Raw genomic sequence first — 17968 nt, forward strand, 5'->3', positions numbered from 1 at the left:
CCAATAGTACGATATGTTTTACTGCCTTGTACTTCTGTCAAACCGAACTAGGTCAATTATTTTTTCCTCTTCAAAAAATAAAAAGGAGCCGGAGTCGCCCCCTTTTTTGGCGGCTCCGGCTCCGGCTCCGGCTCCGGGCTATATTGTTTCACGGCTCCGGCTCCGGCTCCGGCTCCGGGCAAAATATGCCGGCTCCGGCGGCTCCGGCTCCGACTCCGGCTCCGGCTCCGCATCCCTGGGTCAAAGGTCAGGTCACCAGAGTTCACAAAAGGCCAAAAAATTTCGCCGATTTTCAGGTCTATTGTCGACAATTTTCAACAAACGGACACATAACCTTGCACGAGCTTCTTACCGGAATTGTGCTCCTCTCGTCAAGACGCATGGAATGAAATATAATTTGACCTTAAAAGGTCAACTTGAAAATTCGACGTCAAGTCAGGGTCCTGACCTGACCGGAAAGGGTCATGCTGCATATCAGTCGATCCGTATCGTCGAACACACCTAAGGCATTTTCATGGCTCTAGCATGCCTGTATCAAAAGTTATTCGCGAAAACTGTTAGATACTATTCGTGACCTGAGATGACCTCATGGACATAAGCAGGGGTCACGGGTGCTATTTTCATGTCTAGTGTGTCATAGTTACGTATAATTCAGTGTTTGGGAGTGTTAACCCGCGCACCGACGGGGGTCTGCGCCAACTTCGCACCGACGAGGGGGGGGCGGATGACCGCCCCCCTGAGATCTCGAGAACGAAGCAAGATAGCGACAAGCGGTAAAGGGCATCGGATACGCACGGACAAGGTCTACAATTTTTACGAAAATCATTTTCAGGTCAGGTCAAAGATGACGTCACAGGGGTCGAAAAAGTCAAAATGGCGGCGCTAGATATGGAGAGAGTTTTTCTCGAATAACTTTAACCTAACGAATTAGTCAAGATAGGAACAAACTAAGGGCATCATCGTGATCCTCTCGTCAATCCGCATCGAATGATGTATATGTTGACCTCGAAAGGTCAAGGTCAAAGGTTGACCTCAGGTCACGTGACCTCGAGGTCATCATGTATATCATACGATGCGTCTTGACGGACTGAACACAATGAGACCATCAGCGCGGCTGTATCTTGTTCCTGTACGGAGTTATTGGCAAAAAACCTTTGGTGACCTTTGATGACGTCACATGAACTGACAGCTGCCCAACAGCAAAACAGACCTCAAGGTAGTGAAGGTTGATCGTATATGAAGTCATGTATGGTATATGGGGCCGTTCCGACCCGTTTTAGTGGTAAAAACAGGGAGTTGATTTTCCCCCATTGACTTATAATGGGGAGGTCGCGAAATTGACCTTGCCTTAGGTCACCGACATCGAAATTCCGAGATATACAAATTGTAGCTACTAATGACCTAATAACATCCTGCGACTTTCAAAGGCCTCCGACATCTACTGTAGCTCTGGCACGGTGACAAAGTTGCAAAAAAGTGACTTGAGGCTGGGTCATTTAAAGTGGCCTGGTGACCTGACCTTAAAAGTTAGGAGGTTCAAACTTACACACCATGTGTAAAATTGATAAGAGAATAGTCGTACCAAATTTCGCGGCGCTACGCGCCGCGGTTTTCCCGCTATCCGCGAAAAACCTCAGGGGGGGGGGGGGTGGATATCCGCCCCCCTGAGGTTTTTCGCGAATAGCAGGAAAACCGCGGCGCTACGCGCCGCGAAATTTGGTATGACTATATCTTCATCAATTTTACACATGGTGTGCAAGTTTGAACCTCCTACCTTTTAAAGTCAGGTCACCAGGTCACTTTGAATGACCCAACCTCAAGTCACTTTTTTGCAACTTTGTCACCGTGCCAGAGCTACAGTAGATGTCGGAGGCCTTTGAAAGTCGCAGGATATTATTAGGTCATTAGTAGCTACAATTTGTTGATCTCGGAATTCTGATATCGGTGACCTAAGGTCAGGTCAATTTCGCGACCTCCCCATTATAAGTCAATGGGGGAAAAATCAACTCCCTGTTTTTACCACTAAAACGGGTCGGAATGGCCCCATATACCATACATGACTTCATATACGATCAACCTTCACTACCTTGAGGTCTGTTTTGCTGTTGGGCAGCTGTGAGGTCATGTGACGTCATCAAAGGTCACCAAAGGTTTTTGGCCAATAACTCCGTACAGGAACAAGATACAGACGCGTGGATGGTGTCATTGTGTTCAGCTCGTCAAGACGCATCGAATGATATACATGATGACCTCGAGGTCACGTGACCTGAGGTCAACCTTTGAACTTGACCTTTCGAGGTCAACATATATATCATTCGATGCGGATTGACGAGAGGATCACGATGATGCCCTTAGTTTGTTCCTATCTTGACTAATTCGAAAGTTATTCGAGAAAAACTCTCTCCATATCTAGCGCCGCCATTTTGACTTTTTCGACCCCTGTGACGTCATCTTTGACCTGACCTGAAAATGACCTTAGTAAAAATTGTAGATCTTGACCGTGCGTATCCGATGGCGTTTACCGCTTGTCGCTATCTTGCTTCGTTCTCGAGATCTCAGGGGGGGGCGGTCATCCGCCCCCCCCCCCGTCGGTGCGAAGTTGGCGCAGACCCCCGTCGGTGCGCGGGTTAACCCTCGCCCGTATAGGGGGGGTCGAACGGACCCCCATGGTTTTTCGCGAATAACTCGCGTAAAAAGCGGCCGATCGCGACGAAACTTTCAGTACCCTCGCGTTAATCAATTTTACACCTACCCTGAAAATTTCATGACCCTGACCCCAATGACCTTTGACCTGTGACCTACTTTTCGAGACCATGTTTGGCCGGAATCGCGATTCGGCGTATGTCGGCTCGCATTAGCCGCGCGTTTGCAGTCTTTTCGTGGTTTCAAGCGTTCAAACATGTGATATGATGTTGCCCCATGCATTAGGGTGGGTGTCAAGGTCACTTGAAGGTCAAGTCAGGTCATTGACCTTTGGTGACCTCGGTTCACTTTTTCGAGTTTTACATGTTTCTAGGCCAGTTTTTGGAGCTGAATTCAGATTTAGCAACCATATGAACATTTACGAAGTAGTTTTGGTGCCTTCGTAACATGTTACGAAGCTGTCAGAGGCGGTTGACACCTACTAGGAATACCCGGCAGGACCCCTACTGGTTGACCTGACCTGACCTGACCCGACCTGGACTAAATGCATAAAGACATCATCTGTGATCAAAACTAACATGATATTCGTGATCAGCGCCCCGAAAAACCCCATAGCAGCCACACTTTACGACGTTCTAACAGGTTCCGATTTTCCCGACTTTTGGGTCATTGACCTGACCTGCAAGGTCAACCAATGACCTAGGACCTTAAAATTAGGTATCATCGGCTTCCTCTCGTCACGGGCAACACGCTCGTTTTTTCCGCGAAGCTCTAGCTCGATCAGGGGCGAAACGGCAAGGGGGGTCCAACGGACCCCCCCCCCTTATACGTTGGCGGCTGGAAAAACACCAATACGGGCGAGGGTTAAGAATGACGTTCGCTCAAAAGAGGCGCCTTTCAATTTTTCCTGTTAACTTATAATGGGGAGGTCGCAAAATTGACCTGACCTTAGGTCACCGATATCGAAATTACAAGATGCAAATTTTGTACATACTGTTGCTCTTATTAATTGCTGAAAGGTTCAAAACGATTGCATATCTCGCTGTAGCTTTGGTAGACATTGAAACTTTTTATGAGGTGAGGACACTTGAAGTGACCTGGTAACCTGACCTTGAGTGACCTTCGTCTGATTTTTTTTTTTCACACCCTGAGCAGAAAAACGTATACTAATGTATGACAAAAACCACAGGGAGCTGTTCACTCTCCCCAGCAGGGAGCGGGTTAATTTAATCAGAGGTGTTGCATGTATGTATGTATTTGGAGTAGATGTGGTCAGGTCAGGTCAGTTCAACCAGAAGCGCCCTGCTGGCTATCCATAGAAGGTGTCAACCACCACTGACAGCTTCGCAACATGTTACGTAGGACCCAAAACCACTTCGTAAATGCTCAAATTGGTGTTTAATTTTAAATCAGCTCCTGCAGAAACTATCCTAAAAACATGTGAAATTCGAAAACGCGAATCAGGTTCATCAGAGGTCAATGACCTTGACATGACCCTTACGTGACCTTACAATTTACCATAAGGCATGACACAAATATGGTTTCACACGTTGGAATATTTGCAATCACAAAACGACTGGAAACGCGGATAATGCACGCTGACATACGCCGAATCGCCGGCCATTTAAGGTCAGGTCACCAGGCCACGTCAAGTGACCTTACCTCAGAAAAAGTTCGAAGGCTCTCTGTAGTTACACCGACTGAGCGATCACTTCGAAGCTTTCAGTGATTGATAAGGGTAACCGTATGTATAAAACGTATATCTCGTATTTTTTATATCTATGACCTAAGGTCAGGTCGATTTTGCGACCTCTCCATTATAAGTCAATGGGAAAGAAAATTGAAATGCGCCTCTTTTGGACGAATGTCGTCCAAAACCGTCTCAAACATCGGTTCTTAGATAAACATGACACACTGAGCCGGAGAAATGCACCTGTGTCCCCTCTGTGTGCCCCTGAGGTCATTTCAGGTCATGAACGGTCACCAGCAGTTTCTTGGCTATAACTTTTGATAGAGACGTTCCAGAGCGGTGAAAGCACGTCAGATATGTTTAGCTCGACGATAAGGATCGACTGATATGCAACATGACTCATTCCGGTCCGGGAATGACCTTGACCTGAGGTCAAATTTTCCAAATGACCTTTCAAGGTCAAGTTATAGTTCATTCGACGCGTCTGACGAAGTGAACACGATGCTGGCAAAAGTAATGTCGTGGCGCTACTGAGTCAAAAGTTATTACCAAAAAACTTTTCGTGAAAAGGGACTATTTTTGTTTTTGTTTTTGCCCTTTGGAAGCTAAACCGTTGACCTGAGGTCAAATCTGAGAGCATTACTCACAACGGTCTGTAAAAGGTCTATCGAATGCGCTTTACCAAGGCGCTGTAGCTCTATTGGTTCCCGAGTTAGCCGTTGGCTGTTTCCAAAATTGTTAAATGGACTACATTTGGCCTTTGATGACCTGGCGACCTGACCTTTGACCTGAACCAAAAATTATCGAGTGTTTCCGTCATTATTTTTGACGTTCTTTTGAATGCCGCTTACCGCCGTGTCGCTACGTGGCCCAGGCGCCGAGTTAGACGGGGGGTGTTCAGACACCCTTCCCCCGGCACGGCGCGGAAGTCGTGGAGCACCGGCCCGCCGCGGGTTAAGGTGGCTGCATCTTACATTCGTAACAATGGTAGAAGGCGTTGATTTTATTTGATTTTTATAACCCTGCCTTGGGTAAAGTATCTGGGTATTTATTCACAGCGAAGTCACTTTCTCCATTACCATTCGGGTGTCATGTCGCATGCGGTTATCGGACACTGCGTTAAAAATCATTTAAATGCCTAGCTAAGCACACAGTTTGAAATAACCGGGTTCCCTGGGCTGTTGATAAACTGTTGAAATTGCTAGGACCAAATATGAGTCAAGGTCAGTAGAATGGAAACATCACACCTACTCAAACACAAGAGATACATATGAAAAACTCGTTATGACGACGCTGAGAAAATTGGTCACCTGAAACATTAATTTCCGGAAAAACCGGCTGAACAGGCCCACTGCACCAGCCAAGTTACCTCGACAGTAGAGTTATTTGGCTGTCTCAGAGCCTCTTGTTCAATGTGTACAATGTCAACATTTTACATTAGGTCCGATATGCTATCAATCACTTTATGTGCTTTAAAAAAAGGCGCACGTGAAGCCTCAACACCTGGCAAGCCAAAAATATCAATATTTCTCTTGGTTTTACTTTTTTGACCTTCAGTTCATTACTCATGCCACTCATGCCTAAATTGTTGGTGCACTTGAACGATCTGACAGGCTTGAATATTCCGACCATTATAGTTGTTTCATCAGTTGAAATTTATTCACCTATTGTCCAAAGAGTGTAAAATGAATGTAAAACTTAGGTATATTGTTGAAAATGAGCGGAATATAGCGTCAGTTTTGTATAAATATCGTTTTCTAAAAAAAAAACAAGTGGCAGAAACGGCAAACAAGGAAAATAAACAACAAAAACAACGATTAAAGCAAAAAAACTCCTCACTGTTAAGTGATAAACATTTTTTTTTAAGCCAAAAGTTTAAGTAGCTGTTATGTAACAGCTTCTCGTTTGTCGGTTTGTCGCAACTGCTAAAGTGAATGCGCATTGTGGGAAAATCTACATAAAAAGTGAATTGAACATCAAATTGCTATGACAACAATTAGGCAGTCAGTGGACTTTTGAACGGCCTGCATTTTAAATCTAACTGTTCCATCAGCAACGGCCGATGTCGTATGTATGTACATCTGTCTAGGCATTAGCGCATATGTTGGTGTTGCGTATATTTTGCGCATATGTTGGCGTTGTTGATGTTGCGTATCGCTGGAGAATGGAGGTGATCCTTGCCCAGTTCCCATTAGATTGTTGAAAGTCGAAGAGTCAGCCTGCTACCTCTCGCGAGCCCTGTGTCTGTGCCTCGCTGTTCCCAATGTCGCGATAAACAGCCAGCGGCGGCGACCTCAGCGGCCCATCCTCTGCGACCTTCCCCCTCCTGGGCGGTTCGCTCCAGACCCAGTGAGGGGTTCTGGGCCTCACACAGACCCTGCCAGGGCGGCCACCGGGCGCGCCACGTCGGCCGCAGTTGGGTATATAAGCCGGGCCGGCGCGCCGGTGGGCGACAGAGCTGGGCCGTCCGGACAAGATGGCCGCCTCACTCGTGCTGCTGCTGCTCGGTAAGTGCTGGCCGACCAGATATACCGTCCCTCCTGCTGCTCGTGCATCTCTCAATGAAGCTCGATATTTCGTTGGTACTTACGGCAACCGTATCGTTTAACATAGTCCTAGAGAAGGCCATACCAAATCATCGTCATAAATTGTGCTTATCTTTGCGAGATCGTGTACGAATAGGTCACACATTGCTTACGTTGTTTCTACATTCGGTAAAATAATCCATAAGAGCGTTTTTTTTTTTAATAGAAAAACGCTTACCAATACGATTGCTATCACAGAATGTAACTGCATAGTTATGGAAAGCTCCAACAAAATAAGGAAGTGTGTCGAGAAATTTCATACTAAACTTTAATCTTACGAACAATCAGCGTCTACTTACACCTTCTTTCTCATAATCCCTGTTAAGCTGTATCAATTAAATCAAAACATAGGTATATGGTCCATTTTATTCAATTTCCACCCTCGCTGTAAACGTCTATATGGACACACTACGAGATTTGCTAAGACTGGGAATGCTGGTTTGCGCACATTGTAGTGATTACTGATTAAACGAATAATATTTTTCAAATATGTTTTGAACACCGATTAAGTACCTACCGTAGTGCTTAACGCCGCCCGTACATACGCTTGGTCCCCGAGTTCAGTTACAATTTCCGACAAGTCGACCGTCGCTGTTGCCTTGTAAATACAGTCAAATACGAAATGTGCGTCGAGGAAATGGGATTCATGTATAAAAAAAAATTTAAGCGAGTCAATCCTGTGTGTGTTACAATGTGCACTAACCAATTTTTTTCAAGTAATTCACCTAACAAATATCATGTGTTCAAAGCGACTTTTAAGTAAAAAGCCAACCTTAAAAAGACAGTCACTATAAACACAGTGTAAAACAGCGGTCGAAACTAGGGTATTTGTAACTAGCTCAACACTCAGACGTGTTTATCCGCGTAACAGTTGTAAATTTCAGAATACAAAAGCCTAAACTAAAAATATAGCATCTTTAGGTAAGTACAGCCCTCTGCAATCTGCGTGGTAGGTATTCTTTTTTCGACAAAAACGAGAATAACGCGAATACTATGCTATCGGTCACTCGGAAATCGTAAGAGCAAGACGCGTGAGACTCCGCACCTTAGGTTGGCATCATCACCGTATTCATTTTCCATCTAGTTCGGCAGCAAAACCCAAAAGTTTATATTTGCCCCCAAAACAAACTTTTGCATTTTGTTGCCACACAAGGCGTATAGTTTGTTAAGTGATAGACCTAATCGAAGGAGTGGAGCATGGCGCATCTATTTGCAGTGAGTTCTGACCGATTGATAGCATAGCCTTTGAGTTATTATCGGTTTTGTCGAAAAAAGAATACCTACCACGCAGTCTGCTGAGGGCTGTACCTATGCTAAAGACGGCATTGTGCTCGGCTCGTTAATCAGTTAATAATCAATACTAGTCAATATAACTCTGCTTTATCAAGCAGTTTTGTTGCCTTCATTGCCACTGTTTCAGCGACTTGCGTTGTTATATTTTCCAATTGATGATTTCCATTTCACATTCAGTAAATGTGACAATGCAATTCAACTATCTAGCTACCATAGGTCGGCCGAAAATGACGTCAGAGTGACGTGATGTCGGCCGATTTTTATGCAAAACATCGAACAACGGCAATCGCTCTCAAGAACTCAGTATTTAAGCTACACCTATTTTTTGGCATGAGTGGACTTACAATGAACGTGGCTATTAAGCTGCTATCTCCGATTTTCCAAATTTTAAACATTTGGAAAAAATATTGATATAGGTACAATCACAAAAATATATTTTGATGAAAAAAAAAGTTTTCGAAAACAACCAGAACATATGTGATAGAACACCCTTTGATGACCTACTCTAGAAAATTTAAGCCCAATATCTTCAAAAAATGGTCAAGTTATACGCATTATTTCAATTTCAAAAATGTAGATTTTTAAAATCCATTTGCAGTACGTTTTTGACATCTTACAGCAATATAGATAGCACCATCGAGCTCCTTAGCTCAAATTGGATCTGATGCGTCACGTGACCGATACATGATATAAAATTTCTGTGACCTAGGAGCACCTGGCCTTGACCTGTAAAATTCGAATTTCAAGTTCGGTACCCTCAGGGTATCTAAGGCATATATCAAGGAGTGCGTAAACCAAAAATGAGCCTTATCGAACTCGTTAGCTGGCGGCCAGAGTGATTAAGCCATAATAATTGTTTTCAGGTATTGAAACGTTGAGTTGAGCATTGTTGATAAGATTATCACGAGTATGAAAAATAACCTCTTGCTCATATCTGACATACGTCTCTCTTGTTCCATTGTAACACTGTACCACTGAGGAAGGGCCACGCCCGAATATATATTGGTCTTTAATTTTTTAATTCCTTCAGATATGAGCAAGAGGTTATTTTTCATACTCGTCATAATAATTGTGATTAAGCCAAAATTCTGTCTTACTTTGAGCAGTGATCTGTGACGTAATCGGTGACCTCGAGGTCAATAAAATAAGATATCGCTCAACAGTTATTCCAGGGCTATCAGACGCCGTTTGAATATTGACGATCGGCCCAGTACCTACATAGTTTCGGAGATAGGACTGGGGAGCCCCCCCCCCCCCCTCCTCCGCTTAGCCAGTCGCGTTATGGAAAATACCCCAGTCACGCACGGGTTAATTTCGAAATGCCAAAATGTTGAAGGATACTGGCCGATGCTCAATTATTTGCGCATTATTGAAAGATATATTGTTCAGCTGACAATCATCACAGGTTCATCCACCTATTGTGCTCTTTGCAGTTCGCCTCCATGCAGCCATTTGTTTATAACCAGCGAGGGCTTATAAGTTTTTTGTAAGGGTTTAAGGCCTTTTACGAGGTTTTATAAACATGAAAATATCCGACTGCGCTATTATTGTCTAGAGGCAATCTCGAACTCTGTCAGTTACACAAAGACAAACCCCTGATGTTAAAGATAACATTAGCCAACTTAACTGATGTTTCCACATTAGCGGTAACTTTTTTCACGTGAATGAATATATATGTGGAACATTGTAGTCAACAACTGCTACACCTGCTGGTATCGGTTGAATAAGATCTGTGATCGAATATACCCGAATTTGGTTCTTTTGTCATTTTATTCCGATTCAATTAGGGATTTGGAAAAGGAAAAGCGTCCAAAAAATGTTGTTTTATGCTGCTATAACATAAGACCAAATACTGTCAAAACATGCCAGCCAATGCAATGGGTAGAATATAGGTACCTACCTACTTTGGCATGATCATTGGATAAGTACCATTGTCATACAATTCACTTTAATCTAATCTTTAGCTTCCCCGTTACCAAGCTTTTTACACTCATTTTTACATGCGCTGGGCTGCATCGCAAACTAATCCTCCGTTACTGCTTACATTAGAATACCTCACAGACTGCTATATATAATGGAAAAATGTCTTGGCTCACATTTTATTATAAAACTTATCGTTATCAACGCCTTCCGATTCCTTTTAGCAGTTCAGTGCCCTTTTAATAAGCACTTGTGCACCCATACTTCAAGCTCACCTAGTTCTGTCTCTGTTTCTGTTGGCAGTGTCGGTGTGCGCTGCCGAGTTGGGCTTCCAGCCCAAGCGGCAGTACACCTACCTGTACGAAGCAAAGCAGGCCAGCGGTATCCCCGGTATCCAGTCGCAATGGTCCGCTCTGGGAATGAAAATGAAGGTCACAGTCCAGGTGCCCACCGCCGGCAACCTCTTCTTCAAGCTGGAGAACGTCCAGCAAGGTGAACTGAAGAACACCTACACACAACAGCCGTGGCGCAAGAGCTTCAGCTTGCCGTACTCTCCAGTCCAGCAGTACCAGCAGGAGCTCAGCAAGGTCTTCAAGGTGGAGCTCAACGGCGGAGTGATCAGGAAGATCATCACCTCTGGAGAGGAGCCTATCTGGGTGGTCAACATCAAGAAGTCGATCGCGCAGATGTTCCAGCTGGATATGCAGAAACACCAAGCCATCGACGTGCCGAGCATGGTTCAGCCCAGCGGATACCAGAGTGGTCAGCAGGCCGACTTCTTCCGCGTTATGGAGGAGAGCATCGGAGGCGAGTGTGAGACCCTGTACGAGACGACGCCGGTCTTGCCGCAGGAGCTCAAGGCCGACATGGTGCAGGAGCTGACTCTTCTCTCCCAGACCTCTCTGCCAGGCATCAAGGTGCCCGACTTCGACAGCTTCCATCCGTTCGTCGTTACCAAGACGAAGAACTACCAGAACTGCAAGTCGAGGCCCAACTGGCAGCACATGACTCCCGGTGCCGTCTCCTGCCACACCGAGGACTGCTACCTGACCGCCTCAAACCGCAGCGCCTCAGCACGCTACGTCCTGGACGGCGACCGCAACAACTTCCAGATCCAGTACGTGGTGGCCGAGAGTGAGGCACTCATGTTCCCCTATGGTCATGAGACTGAGCAACTGTGGACAGTTACCAACCAGACACTGTTCCTGCAGAAGAACGAAAAGATGGCCTCCTTCATCGGGGAGCCACATCAGGGAGTGACGCACAATACCCTTGCCTTCCAGTACCCCACCGCTGACGGCAAGGGGCTGAAGACTCCCGACCTCAAGTCGGCGCCACAGCTGAGCACTTACCTCCCGGGCGCACCAGTCAAGCTCATCCTGGAGAAGATGCCCCCCACCCAGCTTGTCGGTGTCATCGTCCAGCTGATCCAGAAGGTAGACCAGATGACTCAGAAAGTACCCGATCCAGTCCAGCAGGATGTCACAGGCTACATTCTGGAGATTGAGCGAGCACTCAGCTGGCTGAGCTATGATCAGCTGGGCCAGATCTACAGCCAACTGAAAACTGATGGTCAGAAGGGTATCTACTGGGATTGTCTGGCTATGGCTGGCACCAACCCGACTGTGATGAGGCTCATTGACGACATCTCCAGCAATAAGGTGGACTTGAACCGCATGACACCTATTCTGGCCACACTGCCGGTCAACATAAAGACGCCCACCTACCAACTGATCCAACAACTCTTCCAGCTATTCAGGTCACCAATGATTCAGTCACACCAGATGCAGCGAGCGACAATGGCTTTGTCTCTCTCTAACATCTTCTACCAGATCTGCATCAGCAACACGACCGTGGAGCACAGTTACACGCAGGGACTGTACAAAGAGCACTTCTGCAACAGTCAAACGAATGCTCTTCTGAAGGAGCAGTTCATTCCTTTCTTGGAAAGCATCATTCAGCAGTCCCAAGAATCCGAGAGGCTCGCCTTCATCCAAGCTCTCGCTAACACCGGGGACAAGAGCATCATCCCAGTTCTGGAGAGTATTGTGACAATGCAAAAGAGCCCGTTGGAAGCCAGCAAGGCCATTTACGCTTTCTATCGCGTTGTTGCACAGTACCCAGAGAAGGTGCGCAAGATCATGTCGCCGATCTACCACGACATCTCTAAGCCTGCCGAGGTTCGCGTTGCTGCAATTACCATGGTTCTCGCCACCAACCCTCCCATCGCCTACTGGCAAAAGATCGCCACAAGCACCTGGTTTGAGCCCAGCAATGCTGTTGCTGCCGTCATCCACAGCACCTACAGCACCATGGCCAATGTCACCATGGCCCACGTTGAGCCGCTGTTCGAGATGAGCCGGAACGCTCGCATCACACTTCCTCTTGTGCGTCCTCCCCAGGGTGGATATGCCCTCAGCGGAAGCTACAGCTCCCATAACGGCCAGTTCATACCTCAGTACCAAGTGGCTGCCATCTCCCACTGGGCCACCATTGCGTCCAAAACATCGGTTATTCCAAGCGTTCTGTACCTGGAGTTCCAAAACTACGTTAACAGCATCCTCTACAGCAACCACCGGTGGAGTCTCAACATGCAGGGTGGCCAGCAAATTATCGATGACATCATGGGAGTCGAGTACAATAGCCAGCAGCGTGCACGTCAGTCACCGCGCGATCTCCGCGCTGTCTATCAGAGTCTTGATAGCTTCATGCAATCTATGAAGGAGAAGCTGCAAGCTCCAGAGAAGTTCCACGCCACCCTGTACGCTCAACTGCTCGGAGCAGTCGACGTCTTCGTGGCCCTCGACGAGAGTAGCTACAGCTCTTGGCTGCTGAAGGTCCGCCAGGGTGGAAGCTGGTCGTCACAGCAGGTGCAGAAAATCACTTACCTTGAGGATACCACCGTCACCTTCGCTTCTGAGATCGGCATGCCTGTCATCTATTCGAAGAAAATGCCAATGATAGCTTCTGTTCGGGGTCAGATGAGCGTTGAATGGAAACCGCAGGACGGTCAGTATCACGTCACCATGGATAACGTCCAGCCGTTTGTTGCTGTCACGAATCTCGTCACTGTCACCACCATTAACCCCTTCTCGCTGCGTTCGCTTGGCGCTGGCGTTGAGAACAAGCTGCAGCTGTCGCTGCCTATGTCATTCGAGGCAACCCTGGACACTCGGGCGAAGGCTATTCAGCTCGAGATTCAGCCTGTTCAGCAGCAGTCGTCGACCCAGGTCAAGGTTGCCCACATTCGTACCTTCCCCTTCACCACTGCAGTAGAGGTCAACAAGTACGAGAGCCTCGTCACATCATCTGACACCAAGGAAATCACTTCATCTCACCCCACTGAGTGGAAGCTGCCATTCGGCAAGGACGTTGGAGTCGAGGCCTACCTGCGACTGGTTTCTGACAGCCCTGTCATGAGCTTTGGCACATTCTGGGCCGAGGCGGCAAAGCGAGGCCGTACTGGACTTACGAGCTACTGGTTCATGATGGAGTCGCTGCGCTCACGACACTACGATGTTGTGATCGACACTGCTCGGTCTACCTTCCAGAAACTACAGGCAACGTTTGCTCTTGTGTCGCCGGATGGTCAGTCACCTGAAATGCGTCGCCCGATCATCACCAGCCAGGAACACACTAGGCAGATTCAGTCTAACATCCAGCAGACGCGGCAGATGCTGCAGAATCAGCAGATGCAGAGTCCGCAGATGTCCCAGCAGCAGAGGCAAGTGATGAGCGTCAAGTACGGATATTCTGCGACGGCCACCATCTCGCAGAAGAATGGCTCTCCGCTGCAATACTCTTCGAAGATTGCTCTGCTCACTGATCCCAACTGGTACACTCAGAAACTTGCACTCAAGGCAAACTCTCCCAACAGCGAGACATGCCTCGACGCCGAGCTTGCTTTCCCGACTCTCAGCGACATCCGTGATGAGCTGCTGAGGACGGAGATCAAGGCACCGGTATGGGCCAAGCTCGGCTACGGACGCAGCTGCCAGGAACATTCTCTGAAGATGCAGGGCTATGTGCGTCGTGACGAGCTCGCCAAGGAGTATGCCACGTCCTGCCCGGAGGCTCAACGCTGCAGTCAGCACGAGAGGCAGGGAAATCCCAACTCTGCCGACTGCCGCCTTGCCAAGGACCATGCTGCACTGGCCAACTACTACGACCTGGAGTTCACTGGGACCGCTGTAAGTAGCTTACTGTTAAACGAGAGCGAAAGAAATGAATGCTTTTGAATGTAGGAGATGGTTAACGTTAACAATGTAGTATTGTTGACGACAAGTATTCCTCTTTTATTTTGCTTTTAATGTTTAGTGCCTTTTGATGACCATGAAAAATGGGAAACGATTCATTTCATGACTAATGCCAACTTTTGTCATGGTTGCATTTGGTTTCGCATCGCTGATAAAAATGTGACATTCTGGCATAGAACAGGAACATGTTAAGTGGCTGACTATTACCCGTCTATTGCAGGTGACGCAGGACGTGCTGCAGGCGTGCTACAATGTAGAAAGCTTCTTCAAGTACGTGCTCTGGCCGTACATGAACGACAACAGATTCTCTCAGAACCCAAGCGGCAAGGTCAATGTCAAGATGCAGCTAAAACCGTCCACCAATTCTCTCAGCATTCAAGTCCTGAAGCCTTACGCGACCACTAGCTTTGACAAAGTGCAGCTTCCGTTCAACATGCTGCAGGAGCCGTGGCTTCTGACCATGCGCAAGTCGATCTCGAAGAAGATCGTCGACAGCCTCTATGGTGTTGACAAGACGGTCTGCCTGGTCGACCGGCTGGTAGTGAAGACCTACGACAATGTGACGCTGGCACGCCACCCGTCCGAATGCTGGACCCTGCTGACTGCGGACAGCAGCCGCATTCGCAACATCGCTGTGTTCGAAAAGCAGTCGACCATCCGCGTCGTGATGGCGGACCGGGTTGCCGAGTTCGACCTCGGCAGCCTGAGTCACTTCAAGGTGGACGGCCAGCCCCAGAATATCGATGCTCGCACACCTGTCACTCTGCGTGACGACGCCACCCGTAAGACCGTCCTCCTGGTCCAGATGCTGTCCCCCGACACCATCAAGGTGGTGGCTCCGGAGCATTACGTCAAGCTGATCATCTCGAAGGAAGGAGTGCAGATCCACGCCTCCCTGCTGGCCTACCGCAACCGCATGCGCGGAGTGTGCGGCGACTTCGATGGCGAAGAGCAGAGCGACCTGGTGGGGCCCAGCGGCTGCATCTACAAGACTGGCCAGGAGTTCTACGACGCGTACCGGGTGGCTCTGGACGGCTCCTCCTCCCAGTGCCAGTGGCGGGAGCCCTCTCGCTGCATCCGCCGACCGGCTCAGGCACAGCCGTCTTACCAGTCGATGCGGTTGCAGCAACCCTATCGTCAAATGCGTGGCCGCTACTAATGCGTCGTTGCAGGACTTATCCAGCCTGTGAGCCCCTCATTTGATTACTGATTGTAACGGACAACAGACCCATGCGCGAACTTTGAGCTCCCATCGTGACCTACGTGTACAAATGATCAATTGTATTTGTCTGTTTGGTGATATATAATACTGAACGAGGCCGGTGTAAATAAATTTTCAAGACCGAGGTCCTTACTGAATTTTTGAACGAGGCCGAAGGCCGAGTTCAAAAATCAGTAAGGACTGAGGTCTTGAAAATTTATCACCGGCCGAGTTTGGTATGTATTTTACTGTATGCCAACGATAAAATAATTGTCTAGACCGAAGCTCTTAGCCGTTTTTTGAACGAGGCCATCCCAAAATGTTGACTTGGTAATTCGTTTTTGACCGTGGTCAATTTGCTTACACCAGTTATTACCACACCCCTCTGGCTAATGTATTTTAATAGGCCAGGCATACAGTAATGCAATTAAATCACGCATCACATGTGGACGACTGTATGTAGTTATAAATAAAGCATGACACATAGCAAATGTCACGTCTTTTCGGAACATCCGAGTTGAAGTGAAAATATCGGAGGAGTTTCACCGTATGCAGTCATAAACGATAGCTACTGGCACTTGCAAGATACCGAAGATATTAGCGTTTAATCTTCCGCACCTATCATGCCTATGCTTCAAACTAAAGGTACATATCACATCAAAACAGGTTCGTGAGGAACATACCACCGTCCACCGATCCTTTTATACGCCGTCTCCAGGCCTCCAAGCGCCATTCTCTTGACTAAATAGGCATTAGACAATAGACATTCATCTGACCGCACGATTCGCTTGTCAGACCTTCCAGGCGGTGGGGGGGGGGGGCATTTTTTTGCCCCCCCCCTCTTTAGTTTTTTTGATATATCTCGAGAACCGCTGCGCCGATCGTCACCAAACTTTCAGTACCCTCCCGGGAGTAGCTAGCGCACATGGTGACCAAATTTTTTTCCAAAGTCTATGATAGTTTGGCCGCTAATGACGTCAGAGTGACGTCATTTTCGACCCAAAAAAAGGTTTCGCGGGAAGAGCTGTCAGGCCTACAGCTTTAGAGATACAGAAAAATGTTCCGACATGAAAGGTGTGAAATCAAGAGGGCTACAAAACTGCTATTTCGGTTTATCGAATTTTTGGATTTTGACCCCTAAAAAATAAAAAAATAGATTTTTTTGAATATAATAGCCGAAAAATCCAAAAAGTTTTTTGAATTTCGAAAAAACGGAATATATGTAATGTTCCCTACCGCCCTCTATCTACATACCAAATTTGAGATCAATACCTCTTTTTTGGCCAAGTTATAGCGAAAAAAACTTCATGTTCCCGCCTGCGCTCCTCGCGTCGTCTTAAACGCATCGCTGCCTGTTCGTGATACCAATTTGTATTCTCTTCTAATGCGATGTGGCAATGCAATGCAATGGTTTCTGGAAAAGACCAGACAATCGTTACAAGATACAAATGAACTCCGAGATAAATAAAAGAAACCGAGAGGAAACAAAACAAGAGCAAGTCAACGCAATGATACAGCATGAAGATTTTAGTAAATAAAAACAAGTCCTTACCGACTGTATCGCAAATCACAGCGCAGACAGGACGTGGAGATACCGCTTAACAAGGTAGCGGCCAAAAACGGACATATTTACGTTAATCGTTTAGACAACCTTTTTAGCGAAATAAAGCTAAAATTACAATTGACAATGCAAACTTGATGAAAAACAGCTTTTGGCACATTTTAGCTGAACAACAAAAACAACTTTCTGTTAAATGGCACAATAAACGCAAAATGCACATGATTGTGACACCGACGGCGCTTGCACCCCGGAGTCGTGCGCATCTTCGGCGCCTCGGCGCCGCTACACCCTCCCCGTTCGGTCTTCAAGGCCGAACATACAAAACGAGAACACAAGGGGAACATGAAGAGGCAGTGCGCACGTTTGCATTTCCCCAAATCAACAAGTACCTTGCGCAACGCAGATTGCCTCAATCGAACTGGCACAGAGACCATCTGGCACAGCGTCCTCGCTCAGCTGGCGCCTAGCACAATGACACCAGCTTCGTGACTGGGCGCCACATCTCCCTTCCTTTCGTTTTCACATTAACACTTCTCACCAGTCCGTCCTGGCTAGCACGCCTTTCTATCACACGACCCAGTGGTCGCTGGATCCTTTGAAGGCCACTGTCAGCGATCACAACAGCATCTTCAGTCTCCAATGGTTTATCTGGCTTCAACCACGAACTTCTTTCACCACTGGCTTCCGCAGCCTGCCCCAGAGCACAGTCAGCGACTCCGGGTGAGGACCTGGCGCCGAAGGGGAGAACGTTCCTCAGGCGTACCTCTGGCGGCTGAACTGTGTCATCGCTCCGCCATCGAGGATCTTCAACAGACAAGT

General features: G+C 47.3%; 1 protein-coding gene across 2 annotated transcripts; it reads left to right on the forward strand.

The window, feature by feature from the left end:
* Positions 1-6675: 6675 nt before the first annotated feature.
* On the forward strand, positions 6676-16077 carry LOC122390570 (vitellogenin-1-like). 2 transcript variants are annotated; one of them, XR_006258178.1, is made up of 4 exons: positions 6676-6840; positions 10435-14321; positions 14608-15688; positions 16012-16077. XR_006258178.1 is itself a non-coding variant. In XM_043383653.1 (3 exons), the coding sequence occupies exons 1-3, from the start codon at positions 6810-6812 to the stop codon at positions 15544-15546; spliced, it is 4857 nt and encodes a 1618-aa protein (XP_043239588.1). In that variant the 5' UTR covers positions 6676-6809; the 3' UTR covers positions 15547-15715. The 2 variants fall into 2 exon arrangements, 1 of the variants encoding a protein (XP_043239588.1); XM_043383653.1 differs by lacking the exon at positions 16012-16077 and having other exon boundaries at positions 14608-15715.
* Positions 16078-17968: the final 1891 nt, after the last annotated feature.

Source organism: Amphibalanus amphitrite, unplaced genomic scaffold (assembly GCF_019059575.1).
Source record: "Amphibalanus amphitrite isolate SeventyFive unplaced genomic scaffold, NRLGWU_Aamphi_draft 000401F_arrow, whole genome shotgun sequence".
NCBI lineage: Eukaryota > Metazoa > Arthropoda > Thecostraca > Balanomorpha > Balanidae > Amphibalanus > Amphibalanus amphitrite.

Coding starts and splice junctions, on each gene's coding strand:
- LOC122390570 (XM_043383653.1), top strand. CDS start 6,810: ATGGCCGCCTCACTCGTGCTGCTGCTGCTCG. Junction 6,841..10,434: donor ACTCGTGCTGCTGCTGCTCG/GTAAGTGCTGGC, acceptor TTCTGTTGGCAG/TGTCGGTGTGCGCTGCCGAG. Junction 14,322..14,607: donor TGGAGTTCACTGGGACCGCT/GTAAGTAGCTTA, acceptor CGTCTATTGCAG/GTGACGCAGGACGTGCTGCA.